General features: G+C 34.9%; 1 protein-coding gene across 1 annotated transcript in view; it reads left to right on the plus strand.

The window, feature by feature from the left end:
* Positions 1–18,351, plus strand: part of LOC105621656 (small conductance calcium-activated potassium channel protein) — a 117,053-nt gene extending 98,702 nt beyond the window's left edge. Inside the window, exons 3-8 of the mRNA XM_012203124.1 lie at positions 5,017–5,438; positions 9,946–10,081; positions 12,768–12,878; positions 16,967–17,094; positions 17,174–17,243; positions 17,719–18,351. Of these exons, the coding sequence (XP_012058514.1) occupies positions 5,017–5,438; positions 9,946–10,081; positions 12,768–12,878; positions 16,967–17,094; positions 17,174–17,243; positions 17,719–18,351 (1,500 nt within the window). The remainder of the gene's footprint in view (positions 1–5,016; positions 5,439–9,945; positions 10,082–12,767; positions 12,879–16,966; positions 17,095–17,173; positions 17,244–17,718) is intronic.
* Positions 18,352–20,985: the final 2,634 nt, after the last annotated feature.

The following is a 20,985-nucleotide window of genomic DNA, read 5'->3' on the forward strand; positions in this document are numbered from 1 at the left end:
TAGTTATTATTAGTATATACGTAAGTTTTAACTTTTCGTTAGTTAGTTTCGTTACTTTCTTACTAGTATTTTAGTTTATTATATAGTAGCGCGCGCGCGCGTGTGTGTGTGTGTGTGTGTGTGTGTGTGTGTGTAAGCAGAAAGAATTTTCTCTTAAAATTTACTCTGAAAATCTGGAGAGAGTGTCTCGGCGATAAGATATGGCGTGAGGCACTGCCGTGCTCCTTCACATGTATAATAGTGGGACAACATTGTATTTTGAAAAATTGTAAATTTCTCTTACTCACTAATAAAACTATAATATAATAAAATATAAAATAAGTTTGATTAATTTTACTGAAGTGCATGATAAAAATCTTCGAAATATTATATTGTACCACAACTATTATATTTTTAGAGTAAATTTTAAGAGAAAATTCTTTCCATATATATTCGTATATATAATATATACACACACATAAGTATGTATATGTATTTTTCTGCATATTTTATAGATACATGGAAAGAATGATTGTACTGAAGTATGTAAAAATTTTAGTATATAAGTACAGATCTTAAAATATTTTTTTGCTGGACCATAAAACTAATTATATAGGAAACTCAAACATGATGAGCAAAGCTGCAAAAAGTTTTAATATTCCAGCATCACTTTGAGCATCCTATATAATTATTTTGAGTGCAACAAAATTTTCAAATTTAGCTAATATCTTTTAGATATTTCAACAAAACCGTTCTTTTCGTGAATAAATTTTTCATCGATTTTGTCAAATTTAATTTCGCATTGAATAATGAGCCGTTAACAGTCCTCGATTTCTACTAATGTCGATTCTCACAAAAAGAATTAACAGAAAAAAATTTTAAAAAGAATGATCGCAATAAACTGCACCGAAAGAATGATTTTGCTGAAATGTCTAAAAATTCAGATACAAATTTGAAAATAATTTTATTTGAATTAACTATTAAAGTACGTATACAGGGACACTCAAACTAGTTACTAGAATATTAAAAATCTATGCAACATTATCAACAGATGCTTCAGCGTTCTATACACATAATTATTTTGAAGTCCAACATTGTTAAATCTATATTTGGTTAAATTTAAAAATTGACTATATAATGTCAATTTGACACTATAATATAGCGTCAAATTTAATTATTGTATTAGTATAAAATGACGATACACTAAATAGAAGCAGTAATATTAGGTAAAATTTGACACTATAAATTAACAATGAATAAAATTATTTTCAGATCTGTATCCAGTTAAATTTTTAGATATTTTAATAAAAAAAATCGTTCTCTCTATATGCTGACGAAATTTGATAAAACAAAAAAGAATCGCAAGTTTAACGTTTATTCATTTCCACGAAATTTGCTATTAATATTCTGTGTATCTTTGCCCTCATCGCAAAATCCTATAATACTATATAGCCTCTTACTTCAAAGCTCGTTATAGGGTATCCACGGTTCTGCAGCCGCTCAGATAACGTGAAGTTTAGAAGGTATGACATTACTATAGATTCATGTAGTCCATAAATCAGTGATGTTCAAGCCGACCCTACAGTTAGACCCTCAAATACACGCAGCGCGCATCCGGCAGTTTGCATTTTTGCTATCGTCAACCGTCTTTGTGTCGCACATCCCATCTTTTACGGTTTCACGGTACACAGTTAAATTTTTTTTTTTCACTTTTTTACGTTGCGCGACAATCTTCGTATCTTCCGGATTATTCCACCGGATAAATGGACTCCCACTGCATTATACTAATCTATTCACGACGTTGGCGGGTCGCATCTTCCATAGCCTCAGCGCTGGCTGAGAGATACGGGCTGCAAAGTATCCACGATGTATCATGTGGATGAGATATCGCTAAGATATAAAAGATCTCTACATCTCGTGATGGATGTATCATATCCCGAGGATGTATCATATCCTGAAGATCCTCAGAGTGGAACAACTCTATTGTCGAAGCGGCGAAATTTAAAATCGTGTGGTTCTAACCGACACGTTAGAGCGGGGGAAACTTAAGGGATGATTTATGACACTTCAAGTCCTAATGACCTCCCGCATAGTGTTCCGATAATAGTAATCTGATATCGCGTAATAAGTAATTAATGAAGTCAGATTGGATCTGCATACCATTCTCACGTTTCTCAAGTGCTATAATATTTTAGAAGCTGATTTTCTAGATTATTTATGATGAAAAAATTATATGAATTTATAATTTCATTCTCGACAATATAACTGTTATACTGTACAACATATTTTATATCGTTGAATGAGAAATTATAATATTAATGTAATATTACTGTTTATTTATGTTGTGCGCGAGTCTAATATAAAAAAAAATGAATATAAAAAATAATGAATCGCAGTAAACATCAAGTTACATATAATACATATCTGTTTCTATTACACATTATAATTGTAACATAACACGTGTATCATATAACATATGTATTATATTAGAGTTATATTGTTGAGTAAAAAATTACAAATAATACATGGAAATGTGCGTTTATATCCGTGAAAATCTTTCGGATAAAGAAAACGAGTAATATGAAAATGGAAAAAAAAAATCCGAGGCGTCGAAGACCCATGAAATCAAAAATCCGTATCACAACACGATACAAATCACGTATTACGTGCCTCGAATGATACGTGTGTTTGTAGTGTGTAGGGTCCTTTAACACGATCTGTTTAGATCTGACAGGATCGTTACCGAGTTAAGGATGATTTGTTACTGGAATGGCGGTGGCGTTGTGTACGGTTACGACGACGTGTTCTCTCGCACGGGATAAACGGCGATAAACAATGAATACGTGGCGCGGCGTTTTAATCAAGTCAGGGCAAAGCGGCTGGAATTCATATTAATCGGGCTGGAGGCTCAAAGAGCAAGCTCTCGTATCTGGGATACGTAGACTCATTTGTCTCGATTGGCAATTTCGCGCAATCGATATCAGTCGACGTACCGAAAAATCGCTTTGAATATTGTGTATGATAATATTGAAGGGTTGAGCATTAATTTATTCATTTATCTGTCCGCTCGACAAACAATCATGCGAAATAGGCGGGTTTAATAGACATTTTTTAGCTTCGACGAGTAACTGAACAGTTAATAATATGTTTTAATTAACTCTCAGTCGTATTACATATTAATCGTGAAATTTGTCGAAAGCTTATTGGAATATTCAATAAAAGGAAAGTAAATACTCGAGATCTTCAACGTAAAAAAAAAACATGTAAAATAATCATTATAAAAGAGTCTCTTGATTAAATATTCCTCAGAATAATTATCAAAGTAATATTCAAGTATTTAAATTCATCGAGAATAATATTAGAAATATTATTACAAAAGCAAATATTCTTCCGAATAATTTTTGGGATTATTTAAATATTTGAATACAGAAATAATGTTTTAAGTAATAATTTATAGATTAAATAATAATTTATAGATTGCTTTTAATAATCCAGCAGCACAAACAAGTCATGCCAACATGATACATTAAAATAAATCGAAAAGTGATCTTTTATAATCATTTTGAAATCAATAAAAACAATACAAAAATTATAATTAGAGCTAGAAATTGATGCTGTAATTAGTGCGTTAAATATTTAATTAAAAATTTAATTCCACGTGTATTAAAACTAATGTTTTGATTATATAATAAAAAAACGTTTTAGTTGCTTTCTAGTCATCATCAGCGCATATAAAAATAGAAACAATAATCATTAGTAAAATTGTTATACAATCCGTCTACGAAATTTCTTGCGCCCAAACTTCGTTCCATAACAAGACAGAGAGATCGAATATTCATCTCACCAGCTGGACGGTAACAAAAAAATTGAATTCTCAAAATTGCAAACGAATGTACTCAAATATTAAAAAACTAGGCAATTTTTCGCATCGTGAAAGAAAGCGTAAAATAAATATTTAAAAAAAAAACAGTCGAAGTGCCCAAAACATTGCAGTCAAAAATCAAAGAACGAAATGTGTAAACATGATGGTTATATATCTTAGTAAAAAGTTTTCACTGAGACGTGTAACCGTCATGTTTACTCAACTTTCGTTCTTTGATTTTTGACTGTGTCTAGTCACTTTGACCATTGTTTTTTTCCTTTTAAATAAATATTATATACCACTCAGAGAAATATTTTGGTATAACCATTTATTTTGTTGATATGCAGCTAACAAAAAAACTTTCTTACTTTTTTATTTAAAAATTGCGTTGTTTTAATAAAAATTTAGGTAGTCTAATCAAATTTTGATTACAACACAATTTTTTTATTATTTTAACCAACTTTTAATTAGAAGAATACAAATGAAAAAGTAAAAAAGTTTTTATTAGTTACATATCACAACAAAATAAATGGTTTTATATATATATATATACTTACCAATTTTTCTCAATGTTTCCCTTTTTCCCATTATAGAGGATTGCCAAATTTTTTTGATATATTAATATTTGAACACATTCGTTTGCATCTTGACTTAACTTTTTCATTACTATCCAGTCGTCTAAGTTAGGAGATAAATATTCCCTGACTTGTTATGGAGTAGAGTTTGGCTGAAAAAAATTTCGTAGACAGATTGCACAAGAATTTAATGATGCAACTCATTCATGACTGTTGTACAATATTTATTTTTACATGCGCTTAGTAATGGCAAGAAAGTAACCGAAATGTATCTTCTTTTATTATATGATCAAATGCTAAACATTAGTTTCGATATATGTGAAATTTATCTTTTTATTAAATATTTAGCGCACTAATTGCAGCGCCCAAATTTTTATCTTTTTATTATCGTTGAAACCTAAAGAATCTAACGTTTTTTTTTTTATTATTTTGGAGTCATTTTGATATCATCATGACTGTTTGTTCTGCATGGATATATTTCTAAGGAAAAAATATTTCTCCGATTTAAGCACACAAAACTTCAGACGACATTAGACAGACACGTTCCGGTTGTGAGAGTGTTCTCTTGTTATCTGTCCGTTTTCTTTTGTTGGGCGACAGTTGTTCATGATCGATAACTGCGCGGACGACTGGCGGATCGCAATGACCTGGCAGCGGATCGCGCAAATCTCGGTAGAGCTGGCGATTTGCGCGATCCACCCGATCCCGGGCGAGTACTACTTCCTGTGGACGACTAAGCTGGCGAACAAGAACGGCGACATCGGCTCCAAGTGGGTGCCATACGACGTCACTCTCTCGCTACCGATGTTCCTCAGGCTCTACCTCATCTGCCGGGTGATGCTGCTGCACTCGAAACTCTTCACGGACGCGTCGTCACGGAGCATAGGGGCCTTGAATCGCATCAACTTTAACACCAGGTTCGTCCTCAAGACCCTGATGACCATCTGCCCGGGCACGGTGCTGCTAGTCTTCATGGTCTCCCTGTGGATCATCGCCTCATGGACACTGCGACAGTGCGAGAGGTAAGAGAACCCGACCCTATTTATGTATAGAAGATATGTCACTATTGTTTATTCCATGCTTGTAATTCCTTGCGTCGATAAAATCTTGGGTTACATTGACTCTAAAGAGTAATGGATTCGTCATTTGTTTCTACTATTATATCAAATCTCATTAATCAAAATTTTTCAATTCTCTACGTCTATAATAGTTTTCTAGCTACCGATGCTATCAAAACTAATGTAGCCAATATTCAATATTCGAATAAATGAATTAATCATAAATATGAATACGAGAGTATGAATATAATTTTTTATGTATGAAAAACAAATAAATATTTTTTATTCAGTTTAAATGAATATATTTGTAAGTATGATTATCTTTAATTTGCATTTTCATTCCTACTCTGTAGATCATAACCACATTAAATATTTTCCTTAGTAAAAACATAGATAATAATAATTCTCATTTTCATCTTAACATAGTTTAGACAATTTTAGTGAAGTTCGAAGGCAAAATATTTTACGAACTGTATAAGCAATTAAGTAATTACATTTGCTTTTAAATAAATCAAGACATAAGAAAATACATTTTATAGATGCGTTTGTATCAGAAACTGACAGATAATCTCTGACGACCTTGTTAAGAGAGGATAAACATCTTTATCATTCTATATTCGAATTCAAATTTTAAGTAGGGAAATAAAGTAAAACTGATATGATAAAATTTAATATGAAAATAGTAAACGATTTTCTATCACTAAAGCCAAATATTTACTTACTACAAGTTATTAGTTATTATTAAGGAGTTATTATTTAGGAGAAAAAGTTGCTTATTAGAGTTGCTTATTAGAGTTGCTTTCTTTTTTAATTCACATTTTATTTGAATATATACAAATACTCGCCAAATTATTTATAGAACATTTATGAATAAATATTTGTTGAAATCTACAGTTTCAAATAAATACGTAAATAAATATTGTTTTAACGTGAAAATTTCAAATGAATAAAACTGTTCAATTACACTTTTTGTATTTACCGGATATACTAATAAAAATGGTCGCTATTTTTTGCTTTTAGTATTGCATTGAGAGAAAAGTGTTTAATATTTTGTAATTATAATTACATGGTAAAATAGTTAAGAGCTTCATTGTTATAATTATTACTATTATGTAGTAATAATATATATATATTTTATATATATATTTTATTATATTTTTTAATATAACTCTATATATATCTAACTATTATTATTAATATTATAGCAATAATAACTTAAAAATGAAGCTCCTAATCATAATTATTTTTTCATGCAATTATAATCCCAAGTACTAAACTTTTTCTCTCGATGTAAATTTTTTGTTAGGAAGATATGATTTCTTCACGTTACGCGATATAGCAACTGAAACTTAGTAATGGCAACAGATCTCGTTTTATCCATGCGATCCATTATTCGAAGGGAGGAAGAGCAGCATGACACGTGCATTTTGGAATCATACACAGCTCTATGGTTGCAACTCATTTGCGTACGATGATTGATCTACGACCTAATGGCGCGTCCGTCCGTCGCACTACCGCGCCGTAATAATAAATCTCAATGCATCCTTCCGCCAAAGCGGGAATCCCCGATTGGGGTTGCTGGCGATCGCGGAGATTTAGCGGATCTCAGAGACTGACTGATAATTAAATTCTTGCCATAAATAGTTGCGCCGATTTCAGGAATAATCAATTCACCAGACGATATAAGGTGTCTGCCATTGATCCCTACAGCTATGTATAGCTCGGAGAAAAAGGATCTTTCTTACCTGCCGTCTTCTAAAACCCACTCGCTTCTTCTTAATGGATGATGGGAGGATTTTCCACCCACGTCCTTAACTGAAATATTTATCATTTGGCGAAATATGTGTCGACGTGTTACTGGCTGCTTCTAACATTCTGCATTCCTCGGTACAGGATGAACGGTTTTAAACCGTTGATAATGTCAGCTGGCTGTTTCATTGTTGCTCGTAAGGCAATCTTCGGAAATGGCTCGTATTTGATTAATCGCCCTCCACCTTTATTCGATAGTCGATTATGATAATATGACTCGATAATGCTAGGAACATTCGGTTTTCCGATAAATTTCCGACGTATGCTAAATGAATACGAGAATATCTCGAACATCGCAATGCCTCGCGGAATGTTTCAGCAAATGAAACGGTATTTACGAAAGGAATTTTAATTTTTATTCTGATTTGAATTTTATATTTTTATTTTATTACGTAAAACGACGCATACATGAAGTACCGATAAAAAATATATCTAATAGAATGATTTTTTTTAATAAGTAATTTTTTTTTCAAATATCCATTTTGTTAGTAAATTTAGTAATTTATTAACGATATTTTAGCCAAATTTAATATTACAAATTACAATGTTACGAATTATAAATTGTGCTATGGCAAAACATTATCAATTTCCATTACTGTCAATTCAAACATATATCATGTGAAACATTATAGTAATAGTTGTATTAAATTTATTTAAATCTCTATTTTGTAAACGTTGTTGGTGGTATTTAATAAAGTTTAACGTCATGATTTTCAGTGCATCATATAGTAATAAATTATGCTTCATGATTATCATTATCAATCATTATTATGAATTTCCGCTGCTGTCAATTTTCTCGTAAACTGCGTAAAATGTTTATTTATCAAAACTAAATAAATATTTCCAAATCATTTTACAAAATAAATCGTATATGATATCGAGGTTGTATTATTCAACTAACGCGTGCGGTTCGAGATTATCGAATTTGCGGTTGCGTATTTGCATCTAAATTCAAAATTAAAAAATCAATTTGATAATTTTGCTCTCACATCAACGTATACATTGTGCGGGCCCCGCGGCCAATTTTACTCTCGGATTATGGGACCGGAAATTGTCACGAAATACAAATGATATTTTATTCAGTGTGCATCTGCACGTAGCCGCGCAAATTTCCACGACAATAAAGCGATTTACGCGGCCAACAATCAGTCATACAATCAGCGTTACTGCGAAAATAATCCGTTTTATGGGGTTTCTATGGAGTGGACCGTTTGTTACAAGCGCGAATCATCAATTTTATCGGAACCAAGTGGGAGAGTGGAAGAGTAAAGTTCGTTACACGGATTAATCTCATTGAAAAGATTTTCCTTTTTGTCGTTAATTTTTGTTACGATAATAAAATGTTATTGCGCTACGGTTTAAAGACATTAATCTTCCGAAGATGAAATCAAAATCTGTAATACAGTTACTGATACTAGATCTCTAAAATCCATTTAACTTACGTTAATTAATAATATTAATTGAAGTGTGTCATGGCAAAACGTTACAAGTGCCAAAATTTTTATTGTATGGGTTGTAAGTGTTGTATTACAAATTAATATTTGACATGAAAAATGCTGCTACAAACGGAGAAAAATGAGTAATGCAATTCATTTTTAGTTGTCAACCATATATTTGTTGATAGAACATACTTTATTATTTCCTTAGTGAAGAATATACGATTCTTTATGTATATCATCTTCTCAGACAGCAGCTAACGTTATTTTAACATGAAAATAACATCTTTAATGTCCTTTTGATATCAAAATGACGAGTAACAGCTTGCTATCTAAGGTGCTATTTTGTATATCGATAGATGACATTATCGTTGCACAGATATTTTGTATGATGAAAAAGCTGCACAACGATACATAACGACACCAACAACAATCAACAGTGATGTAATCCTGGTTAGGATCTCATGATTACAATTGTTGTGTTGATTTGTTGTCCGGCGAAGTCGAAATAATCAACCGACCTAGTTGGCTCTTAGATATCGAAAGCCGGAACCCTTAATGAGCTCTAAAAGATGATTTTACTAGTCGAAGACGAAATCATGTAACATCGGCCATGTAACGAGGCTGTTAAAGTCGCTTTACGACGTTGGATTACAGCCTGGTACGTCGCTCGCATTGTCATCTCAATCCTCTTTGCGCCCGATAATGAATCTCGTGGGGAGCATGTTGTCTTTTATTCTGCATTACCCGTAGCCCACCCTAGAGCGGTCGCTCAGCCCTCCGGTGAAGATTAAACACCGGTTACGACAAAACATAGTCGAGTCGCCAATAAAAAGAAGAATCGAGGAATTCCGTAATCTAAATCGTAATGTCTTTCTAATATCGCGAACATTAAAACAGATATCTTGAAATGACCATTTCACAATGTAATATCAATTAAAGCGCGTAATGCACGAAAGGAATTACACGGTGCTCTGAATCTAATTATTCTCGATATCCTCTTAAGGATAGTTCGAAAAGAGATTATCTGTTTCTGAATAGAGTATCTATAACTTTCAATCCTTTTAGAAATCTAAAGTCTTGAAGTTTCGAATAAGGTATTTTAAGGTCTGAAATATTCAATTCGTAGAGTTTAAGGGTCTAGAAAGGGTAAGATATCAAGACATTTATCTGCGCACGCACGCTTCATCAATTAATTAAAGTAATACATCATTTCGCTACCGTAGATTCCACGATGAGGAACATGCAAATCTCCTCAACGCCATGTGGCTCATCGCCATCACGTTCCTGAGCGTCGGTTTCGGCGACATCGTGCCCAATACATACTGCGGTCGAGGTATAGCCGTCTCCACCGGAATGATGGTAAGGATGAGAATAATGCAAAACATAAACTAGCTTATACGAATCGAGATTCTTACCGTTTTCGCAAACTCTTATCGATTATTTAATACATTACTTGCGACGTTGATCCTGTAATAGAAACGCGGTAACATTGATAAAGCGTCTTCTGTCAAACGTACAACGACGATCCACGAGAGAAATGTAACGCTGTTGCAGGAAAGATTTAATTCGAAAGTAATTGTATATTTTTATTTTAATTAAAATTATTTTCTTAAACAAAAAAAGGAGATATTTGGATTTCTTTATTGAGAGAAAAAAATGATTGCAATTATCATAATTTAACTATATAGTGGTACTAATCATATATTTTGAAAATAATTGTTCTTTATTTTTCTTTTACACATTTTTTTAATTGTTATTATCACATAAATTGCAAGCAAATGTTATACAAACAGTTATACATAAAAATATTAATTTTTTTTAGTTGTTCATCTTGATTTTATTATTAAATTTGAAATCATCATGATAATATGATTTTTTAATAGAATTATAGATATAAAGTTATTATTATTGCAGTAATAATTATAAAAATGACAATAAAATTATTATTTATTTTATTTATTATCAATTATAATCACAAATACCGCACATTTTTCTCTCAATACTTAAACGCGACTTGTCTTAACAAATTGTTTTGATAAGGACATCGAAAATTACGATTGTCGGATTACGCGCCGTATTGTCGATTACACCGGTCATTAATCCTTACCGTAGTTACCACAAACTATCGGGGCACAATATACGCGACCGCAACCGAGTTGAGACGCACGACTCCGCAGGCATGTAACCCGATGTAACTCGTGCATTAAGCTCCAAGCTTCATTACTGCTGGACAAGCGTAATGAGCGTCACTCTACTGAGCGGACAATCGATCGATCTCGCTCGTGTGCCGGTCCGAGTTGCAGATCGCTTGTCCGTGATTTGTGCACCGCCATCAGATTTCGGCGCTTTCGAGTTTACGATCGCACGGTAACCGCTAGTCATTAAGGCCATTGCTTAGACTACGCAATAAACGCCACATCCACTCGTTCCCTCGGGGAACGCCCAAGCCGTTCCTTATTATATTATCACTCTTCCCTATCCATTATCCATCTCTTCCTTCCCAATCTTGTTCCAGCCACGCTCCCCACTAATCCGTTAGCACTCGTGGTTAGCGCCAAGCTTTGATCAGCGCTAGTTCCAACAACACGAGCTAATTCCTCGGAAACTTCCGCTTTCCAAGTTGTTTTCGGAAATTCAGTCACGAACATAATTTACAATACGTTCCGAAACGTTCTTGTTTCATGAAAAAGGTAATTGCATTTTTATGATGTAATAATGAAAGAAAAGATTGGCAGGTTGCTGCAGCCAATAAAATGCTATGCTATATTCAATCAATCTTTTCTTTTTTAGTATAATTTTGGTTGACAAACATATATTTTGATAGAACTCTATATTATACAGTTATTATTATTAACATTACAGCAACAATTATAATTATAGTAACATGTAATTATAATTACAAATACAAATTTAATTCTATATTAGAGTATATAATGTTGTAAATGCATCTCGTAAATTCTGTGAAATTAATCTGCATTTAGTGTAATTTTGCTATTAGTTACAAACAGCAAATGAAAAACAATTCTCTCTAATCACGTCGTTTCCTTACAATTGAACAGATAATTTAGTGATTAATGAGACAGATTTTACCTAATAAAAATCAACTAAATTAATAACTCTATTATGATAAAAATTATTATTTGAAATTTTTTTTTCTTTCAAAAACTTTTCTCTCAATTATACTGACAATGAGAGAAAAATTTTTAGTATTTGTGACAATTGCATGATTAGTTCCATTTTTGTTGCTGCATAATTATTATTGTTGTAATATTAGTAATAATTATGTTTAATTAAGTAAGAATAATTATGTTCTATATATGCCAAAAGAAAATATATGTTCCCGAAAGCAATTATAATTTTATAAATCATGCAATTAGTCTCACAAATACCAAAAATTTTTTCCGCATGCGGAAAAAATATTCTCGTTAAACTAATGAAAAGATACAACTAGAATAGCATTTTGGCGAGATGAAAAATTCTGTTTAATCTTACCAAAATCTGCCATTCTGGTTGGGTCTTTCTGTTGGTTTAACCAGAATATTTTTCTCAGTATACGAAATGTGTACTTGTATCGAACTGTACAAATACAAATACTGTACAAATCGAAATATCGCATTGAGTCAACTAAAACGATTCTTTCTTATTTCATTTTTTTTCACTTATTCTACAAGGAAATTGTTACGATTTTTTGTAGGTCTTGGAAAATTCTCCTTTTTATCGGTGACCTCAATTTTTTAGCTCAATGGCATACGCATTTGTTCACTCACCATATTCTTTTGATCAGACTTCTTAAGTTTGATTACTTCTTACTCTCGAAGAGAAGACTTTCCGAAGATTAGAGAACCTACAAAGGACCGTAAGAAGCTGTTAGGACATATCTTGAATAAAACAAAACGATTTTTTTCATTACATTCAGCTTGAGGGATCGGAAAACGTATATACTTAAGGTTCTTAAAAGAAGTGCGCGGAAAGTGGAAGTTTCAGGATCTACAAATTTCATGTGAAAGAGAAGTTCACGAGAAATTGCATTTTCTCGAAATTTCAGGGCGCGGGGTGCACCGCTTTGCTGGTAGCAGTCGTCTCCAGGAAGCTCGAGCTTACGCGGGCGGAGAAGCACGTGCACAACTTTATGATGGACACACAATTAACGAAAAGGGTAAGGCCATTGTCTGTGGCGGTCCGTCCTAGCCGTTGCATCTGTAAGACCTTTGTGTTAATAGTAGCTTTGCGGTTGTAATAATACAGAGAAAAGGGAGTTACGTTGCCGCGATGAAATGCAATACTTACATAACAAATGCTATTAACGGATGTAAAATAATAAATGATAACAGACTCCTAACACAACAGAAATACTCTGATTTAAAATTATTGACTGTAAAATATACATTGGAAAAAGACGTAAAAAAATTGTAAAAGATTAGCGAATAGTCGGATCGAACAGAGAAAGTACTTGGAATTTATAAAGAGAACTGGTATACTAGTTTTATATTAGTCTATACTAATCTATAATAGCCTTACAATAGTACGTACCACTTTTGTATCGACCGATATAATGAAGAGATATATGTCTGCTCTTTTGTTTGAAACTTTTTGTTTAAACATTCATTTAGCTTGTAAAAAGCTTCAGAAAAATTGATTTTCAATTTTCGATTTGACTTGTTATTGCAGGACTTGTTTTGCAAAACTTTTTGTGAAATTTTCTTAAAATAATAATACAATATTATGTACTCTTATCATCGTTAAATCAATTTAGTTAAAAAAAAAAGTAATTCAAAATACAAGGGATTAAATAGAATTCATGTATAAATAATATAATGGGATGATATAAAGTAACTTTTCTTTTTGTTCAAACTATCCTTATTTAAATACAGAAGATTAAGCTAAGAATTTTACAAGTATCCAAGTTACTTTTCTGTATTACAACAATTAACTATGCGATGTTCTTGTATATCCAGCGCAAATTTCTGAATTAAGGGAGCCAACTTTTAATGATATGTATAGTAAATAAGTTTCCAAAGTAAGACGACAAGTAGTAATAAAAGAAGAAATTATATCAAGTCATCTTTTGGCCATTATTCTTAGATGATGTACGAAACGATTTATTAAATATCAACGTATTTTGAATAAAATAGATTAAAAACTGATGAGCAATTAATGAACTCATTAACGCTCGCGAAATTTTAAAAATTTCTCAATTTACGTGTATTTAAATTTAAATTGCAAAGCTCTTAAAGTTTTTAATGTTTTGATTTTTACGGTAAAAAGTCTCTAATGATAGAGATAATGCTTGGCTTTCAACTAAAGATGGTATAAAATTTCTTAAAGTTTCTACCAAAGAGAACAGTAGCAGTAATAGACATAATTGCAAAGGTGGTTTCGAAATTATACTCGCTGAGAGTATTCCGCAAGAATCAGAAAAGCGAATTAAGCACATAATGAGAGCATGATGGATATCACTCTCTATGTATATACAGTGCGACGTAATTTTCTGGCTGAGCCACGTAATAAGAAAGTATCCCACTGCGAGTAAGGTTGTCTCGGAAATAAGCGGACTGCATGAAGTTGCTTTGACCTTTAGGCAGAACTTTCCCTTCATTGCTAATCTGAATTCTTAATTTTTATATCGCGGTACCGAGATAGATAATATTAAAAGTGCGCGACGTCGGATGTTAGAATTCTAGGAAAAGAAACAGCGAAAGACGAATTCTGAGAATCTGGAAGAATGCGAATCCAAAAATCTAAAAATATCACCTAATAATCTCGAAACTTTGAATATTTAATCTCGAAGAAAGAAATTCAAAATATAATGAGAACAATAAAAGATGTGTGAAAGAAAAGTTTTAAGAAAATCCATAGAACATATATAGAAAATCCATGAGGTAGAGTTTAAAAATTTATACAACTGTAAGAATTCCGAATTGAGAAGTTTAGATTCGAGAAACTTAAATATTTGAATGTTTTTCACAATTTTTTTATATTAAACGAGTCAAACAAAATGCGTGTCGTAGACATGTAGAGAATATTATCGAATTGTCCATTCAGATAAATAAATGCGACGTTTTTCTCGCAGAAAATGTTTTAAATTTAACATATTTGACTTGTCCTAAACATCTAAATTTCTGTATTTATTTAACACAATATATTAGAAAGCAATTATATAAAAATTATCACAAAAATATAATATAGATACATTTTGTAATCAAATTGGAAATATATTCTTTCAGTAAAATTAATCTAAAAAAATTAATAAACATTTACAATATATTAATATGTTTTAGTAAAATTAATACATTTCAATAAAATTATTATTTATAATATGTTAAATGGGCATATTTTATTCATTTATCTTAAAATTTACATTTTTTAACATTATTTTTATGTAATTTGCTCAATTATTTATAAATTGTGTTATTCTTAACATAAAAACATAAAATGTTGAATATTAAATATTGAATTCAACATCAAACATTCAAATAACATAATCGATTAAATTAACTCGCGTATATATTAAAAATTTAGCATAAAAATTTTAATAATTGATTTTTGAACAAAATACAAAATGGTATTGATTATATTGAAGATGAACAAGTCGGTTACTTAATGTATCATTTTAACCTTCATCATCACAAAAAGAACATGACATCGATCGATTTAATCTTAACAAACTTCTAAATAAATAAAAAGGCGGCTTAAAGAAAGTCACGATAATGAAACGTTTGCTGCAAAACTCGCTTTCTGATATACATATATCGCACGGAAAATTTTGCCATTTCTGGGACACTTTATAACAATAATAGACACCATAATTCACCGGCATGTTTCATTGAACTTAAATTATAAGTTGAGAAGTCGGCCGCCTGTAGTTGGGAGTTGAATAGTGAATATTAGGAGCTAGGACAAAAACTTACAGGAGTTTCAAGCGCTTTAGGATACGAGATTTGAAAGTTACGTCCTTAGTGGCAATTCAGTTTTAAAGACAAAAACAAAATCAATGAGCCCGCAAGTCACTTGGGAAATTCAGCGCTAATTTAGAATTCGAAGAACAACGCAGGAGCTGGAAAAATGGACATTTCCATCGTTAGTTTCTCTACGAGGAAAAACCCTTGACAACTCGTTGTACATGTTCCGCAGATCGTGACATAATCGATCGGCTGATGTCAGAAGTAAAGAGTTAATGCAGCGAATTGCAATCCTACCGCACGCGAAGGCAGACGGACTTTATTTTAAAAATATTTCGAAATTATTCAGAAATAAAAAGGCACGTCTAAAAATATTTTTTTTTTTTGTAATATTCCGACGAACCGCTTTAATTGAAACCGTAACTCGAAATATTTCGTTTATGATTTAGATTAATGTTCCGCACGACGTGAACGTGTGGTTGCATAAGTACGACCGCTTCTCTCCACCTCCGGATCGAAGTCTTCAACCATACGGCTACTGAAATAATTATTAGCCAGCGTTTATTTATAAACTTTGCAAATATCAAGGAGTGGTAACGTAGAGCTATACACGTGACCGTATCGACGGTCTTTTTACGCTGTTTTAACCCTCAAACGCATATCGCTTTTTTTCACGTCATTGCATAAGCGGAATCGATCTGATCCCATCAGCGCGGCAACAAAACAAACGTCAGTCCTCTCGAAATACTTTTTTTTTCTGGGCCATATAAGATTTGTGTAACGAGCGTAATGCTCTTTTTCCTTGACAATATACCGTATAGCGTGATGTAATTAACGAAAGAGAAACGTGATCTTGCAATTTTTTTCTTTTTAATTGACACTCATACGAAGCCAAAATACGCATGTAGAACATATGTTCTCAACAGGACTTTCATTATTTCTTGAGACAATCCTCCTCAAGATTCTGAAAGAAATAATTGATCGTGACATTGAATATCATAGTTAACAATTGTGCAATTATTGCTATAACATAATGTTTACTCAGCGAATATAGTTTGAACAATTCCTTCTCAAACTACGAAAGTACACCCTATATATATCCTGCAGGCATTCTTTTAGCCTATAAATAAAATTATATATATATAACTCTGAAGACGTAATAAATGATCTCTTCATCGTCTAGGGTGGAAACCTTGAAAAACTTTTTAAAGCCTTAAGAGTGATGAGGATATATTTCCAATACAATATTGATATGATATCCCAGAGACCCTGTTGGATACCGATAAAAGGTTCAGGTGTTGAAGGGAGCTTTGAATGACAATAAACGTTGTTTGTTCTGTTGTAGTTAAAGAACGCCGCGGCGAACGTGTTGCGGGAAACGTGGCTGATTTACAAGCACACCCGTTTGGTGAAGCGCGTCAATCCCGGACGCGTGAGGACTCATCAGCGGAAATTCCTGTTGGCCATATACGCGTAAGTCGATACCACTCCAGACCTATTAGGTCACCATAGTTAGGCCAGTGCGTAATCACAAACTACCTCGAAATTTCAGACTCAGAAAGGTGAAAATGGATCAGCGTAAATTGATGGACAACGCCAACACTATAACGGACATGGCCAAGGTGAGATTCTGTGCTAACAAGGGAAACCTGCATCCTCTCGTAAAGCTTGATGGAATATTGCAGCAGCGTACAGAGAGGATTGAAGGGGATTACATTTCAAAGCTTCCATGGCTGCTTAGATAGAACAGCTGACCTTTAAATCAGGATTTTATTAATTATTCCCATTTTTGTCGCAAAAAAATTTAGTTCTATAGACTCAATAATGTCTTTATTATTTATTCGTAATTACTTAGAAGAGTTTTTCACGATTAGTTATGTAAAATAACCGATTTATGATTGTAAACACAATGTTGTTCTACATCATCCAGTACCCCAATTCTGTTACTTTTGACGACAATGTCAAAAAGTAAATAAGTAAAAAGTTGTCGTCGCGCAGTAACAGTATAACACAATACCGAACTATCGTTAAAAATGACAGAATCTAGGTACGATAAGCTTGTTGACGTATTTAACGTATGCATCTTATTCATGATAGACACAAAACACCGTCTACGAGATCGTCTCGGACATGAGCACGCGGCAGGACGCGGTGGAGGAGCGTCTGGTGGGTCTGGAGGATCGTCTGGTCGGCCTAGAGGAGAAGCTGACTTCATTGCAGGGCCAGCTGGAACTATTGCCCGAGGAGCTGACCCGCTGTTTGGCGCAGCACGCCGAGCGGATGGAGCAACGGCGTAACTTCCTCCACCCGGATACCGCGGTAGCTATGGCGGTTTCCGGCGGCGGCGGCGGCGGTAGCGGCGGCGGTGGCGGTGGTGGCGGAGGAGCAATATCGTTGGGTACGAGCCTGGGCGTTTCCGGCGGCGGCAACGTCGTGTCCGCCGCGCATCACCCCCTCGCCAGCCTCTCCAACTCACCCCTGCTGCCGCATTCACGCAGCGTGCCCAGCGCTCCCAGCACCATGTCCCTGCACCCGTGGCCGGTCAGCCCGGTCTTACCGCCTGTCTCCAGCCGTACGCCCCACCTGGTGCCAGAAACCGGCAGGCATCACGGCCTCAGTCACTCCGCCACGGTGACCACGACATCGCAGTCGGCCACCAGGCTCACTTCGCAGGCCGGCATGGGTGGGCTAGGCAACAGTCAAGGCTCGGATACGTCGGCGCACAGCTGAGTCTCGTCTCTGCAGCCGCAGCACTCGTACTAAGACCCCTCGCCGGTTTTGCGCGCGATCACGCCTCGCGGCCGTGCCCAAGAATTGTCGATCGGTGCTGGCGTCTTGCCGGCTAGATGTATCATAATTGATACAGTATATTGTTGGAAATATGATCGCTACGATTGGCTGCAGGCTTGCTCTTCGCACAAACGAATGTGAGAACTCTCGTCTAGAGCAGCGTATCCTTGTTTGCGTCAGCTACTTGGCGGTCCGCTGTAATCCGCATTTAATTGCTGAATTTAATCGATGATCATTCGTATGAACTCTCGTTGGTACTTTTGCTAGGCAATTAGCATTTCAAGAGAAGTGGCTTCAATAATATAAGCTCGCTTCTAGTTTGAAAACAATTGCCGCGAAGAGGATAGAGATTTTCAAGTAAGAGATTGAATATCATTTAGACAACTTTTGATTCTGCCATTTAGGGTGGTGCATGAGATGGAGGTCTATCTCATTCTATCTTAAGTATTTAATCCGCCATTCAGGACGATCCAATCTCATACTCGAGGATCTCTAGAGGAAAGCTACCAAATGCTATCTAACAACGAATTCCTCAAGCAGGTTTGTAAATAACTTTGCCATACAAATTTTCCACGGCACCACGCGTCATCCTCTTCATGAGTGATAACTCTTTTGTAAATTTCAAAGTAAAAGTCTCTTAATTGTCGCAGAGCAAAAATTTCGTATGGAACAACATTGTTAAGATTTACAATTCGTTTTTACACAAATCACAACCTACAAATATACATGTGATTGTTGAGGATATACCGCACTAAGCGGGAGTTCTGCGTCAGTCGGGTCGATCGGACACGGCCGTTTGTTTCCGCGTGCGAAACTCGTCTAACGATGGGCCTTCTTGCGTTCCGCGCGTACCTTTGAGCCCCTCCTCAAAAAGTCGACCAAAGATCCAATTAGAATGGCGCGACAAATGATCGTAAGAAAATTTGAATTCAGAAATTCGACGTGTAATAATTGTGCGTGTTTTTTAACATAAACAAAAAAATCACTCGGCATTCGTTCTCTTCGCGCATTAGAGCCTTCAATTATCTGACTCTTCAACTTTCCTGTTTTCCACAAAGGATCGCGTCGTCTCTCGACTCTTTTGGTCGCCTACTTTTGTCGATCCCTTCCAACCCCCGACACTTCACTCGCCAATTTTGGGTAAGAGTATGCGATCAAGGAAAGAAGATCATAAAGGAAAATTGAGGATGGTCGGAAAAAAACAAGAAAATCCGTATAATCCGTATAATCGATTTCAATTGAGCGAATACACAGTGAAGGAGGGAATCCCTGGGGTACGCGCGGCTTCTTCCATTAGCTGCGCGCTGCTCCCCTGCCCAACTTGCGTGCCTGAATAAATGTTTTCTTAATAATTAAATGTACATTCGACACACAGGAAACTCAATCTTGTATCTCTGTATACCTCGTGAAGCGCGGACAGGTATAATGTGTGTATACAAGAAGCGCGTGTGCGGACAAGAACTGGCCCGAAGGTAACCTAAGCTGGCTCTTAAAGCCTCGCGCTTAAGGTAAAACCGTCCATTTGCCTTCCCTCCCTCTACTCTCCCCTTGACGGTAAATACGCTTAAAGGGTGTCATTAAAGGGTTGTATTCGTACTTCATGTCTAGAGCTAACTAAACTGAACTAGAACTAAACTGGAAATCGAACGGTTCTTAGCCCGAGGCAATATAACGTCCTCAAATATTCGATTTCGGGCAAAAGGCTGGATGTTGCCGGCCTGCGCAAATCACAATTTCTAGTATTTGAACGGTTCGTCGAACACGCGAGTTACGCTCTGTTTGCGTTTAAATAAGAACGGAGATCATGGGTCGCGCTTAAATGGAAAAAAGAAGACGGACTTGTCTAAATAGCCGGGCATGTGATATCAATTTTATCTAACCCGTGAATTGCCTTCAGCTACATATTGTCGCACGCGCGTATACATTCCTTCTCTTCTCTTATTATTTTATTCATCGGAAACTCCATCCTTCCCGGTATGCCTGCGTCAGCAAAACATCGCTAAATTTGGCAACAAATAGACTCATTCGTACAAAGTGACGCGTTCTTACGTCTGAGTTGCGTATATCCTGTTCCTTAGGACGGCGCCTGATGACGCGCTTTAAGGGCCGGCGAGAAAAATCCGAAGGGTTTTTAGAAAACGTATATAGAGAGAGAATGCAAAGTGATCTTATTCGCTTTAACGTCCGTAGGTTATATAGAATATTATATTGTTAGATGTACTTGTACATGGCGCACGGGTACAAAAAAAAGGCGACTACGTTTCCACTGAAGGGAGGGGGAGGGGAGGGCAGAGGAAAAGATATTGAAGATTTTTTACAATGGAACCGCGACCGCGCGGAGTTGGCGCGGTGCGGCGCGACGCGAAGGGATAGGCTTAACTAAAAGGATCGACCAGAACAACGGGGGAAACTAATTATTTGCCAACGACTTCTCGTTCGGAGGTGTTCGCCAAACTTCCTTCTTCACCGTTGCTAATTGTCTCCGCGTTCAAATACGCTTGTATTAATTATGATCGCTCACATATATGGAAAATAATGGAGATTATGCGAGAGCATAAGCTCTCTCTCTCTCTC

Source organism: Atta cephalotes (assembly GCF_000143395.1).
Source record: "Atta cephalotes unplaced genomic scaffold scaffold00035, whole genome shotgun sequence".
NCBI lineage: Eukaryota > Metazoa > Arthropoda > Insecta > Hymenoptera > Formicidae > Atta > Atta cephalotes.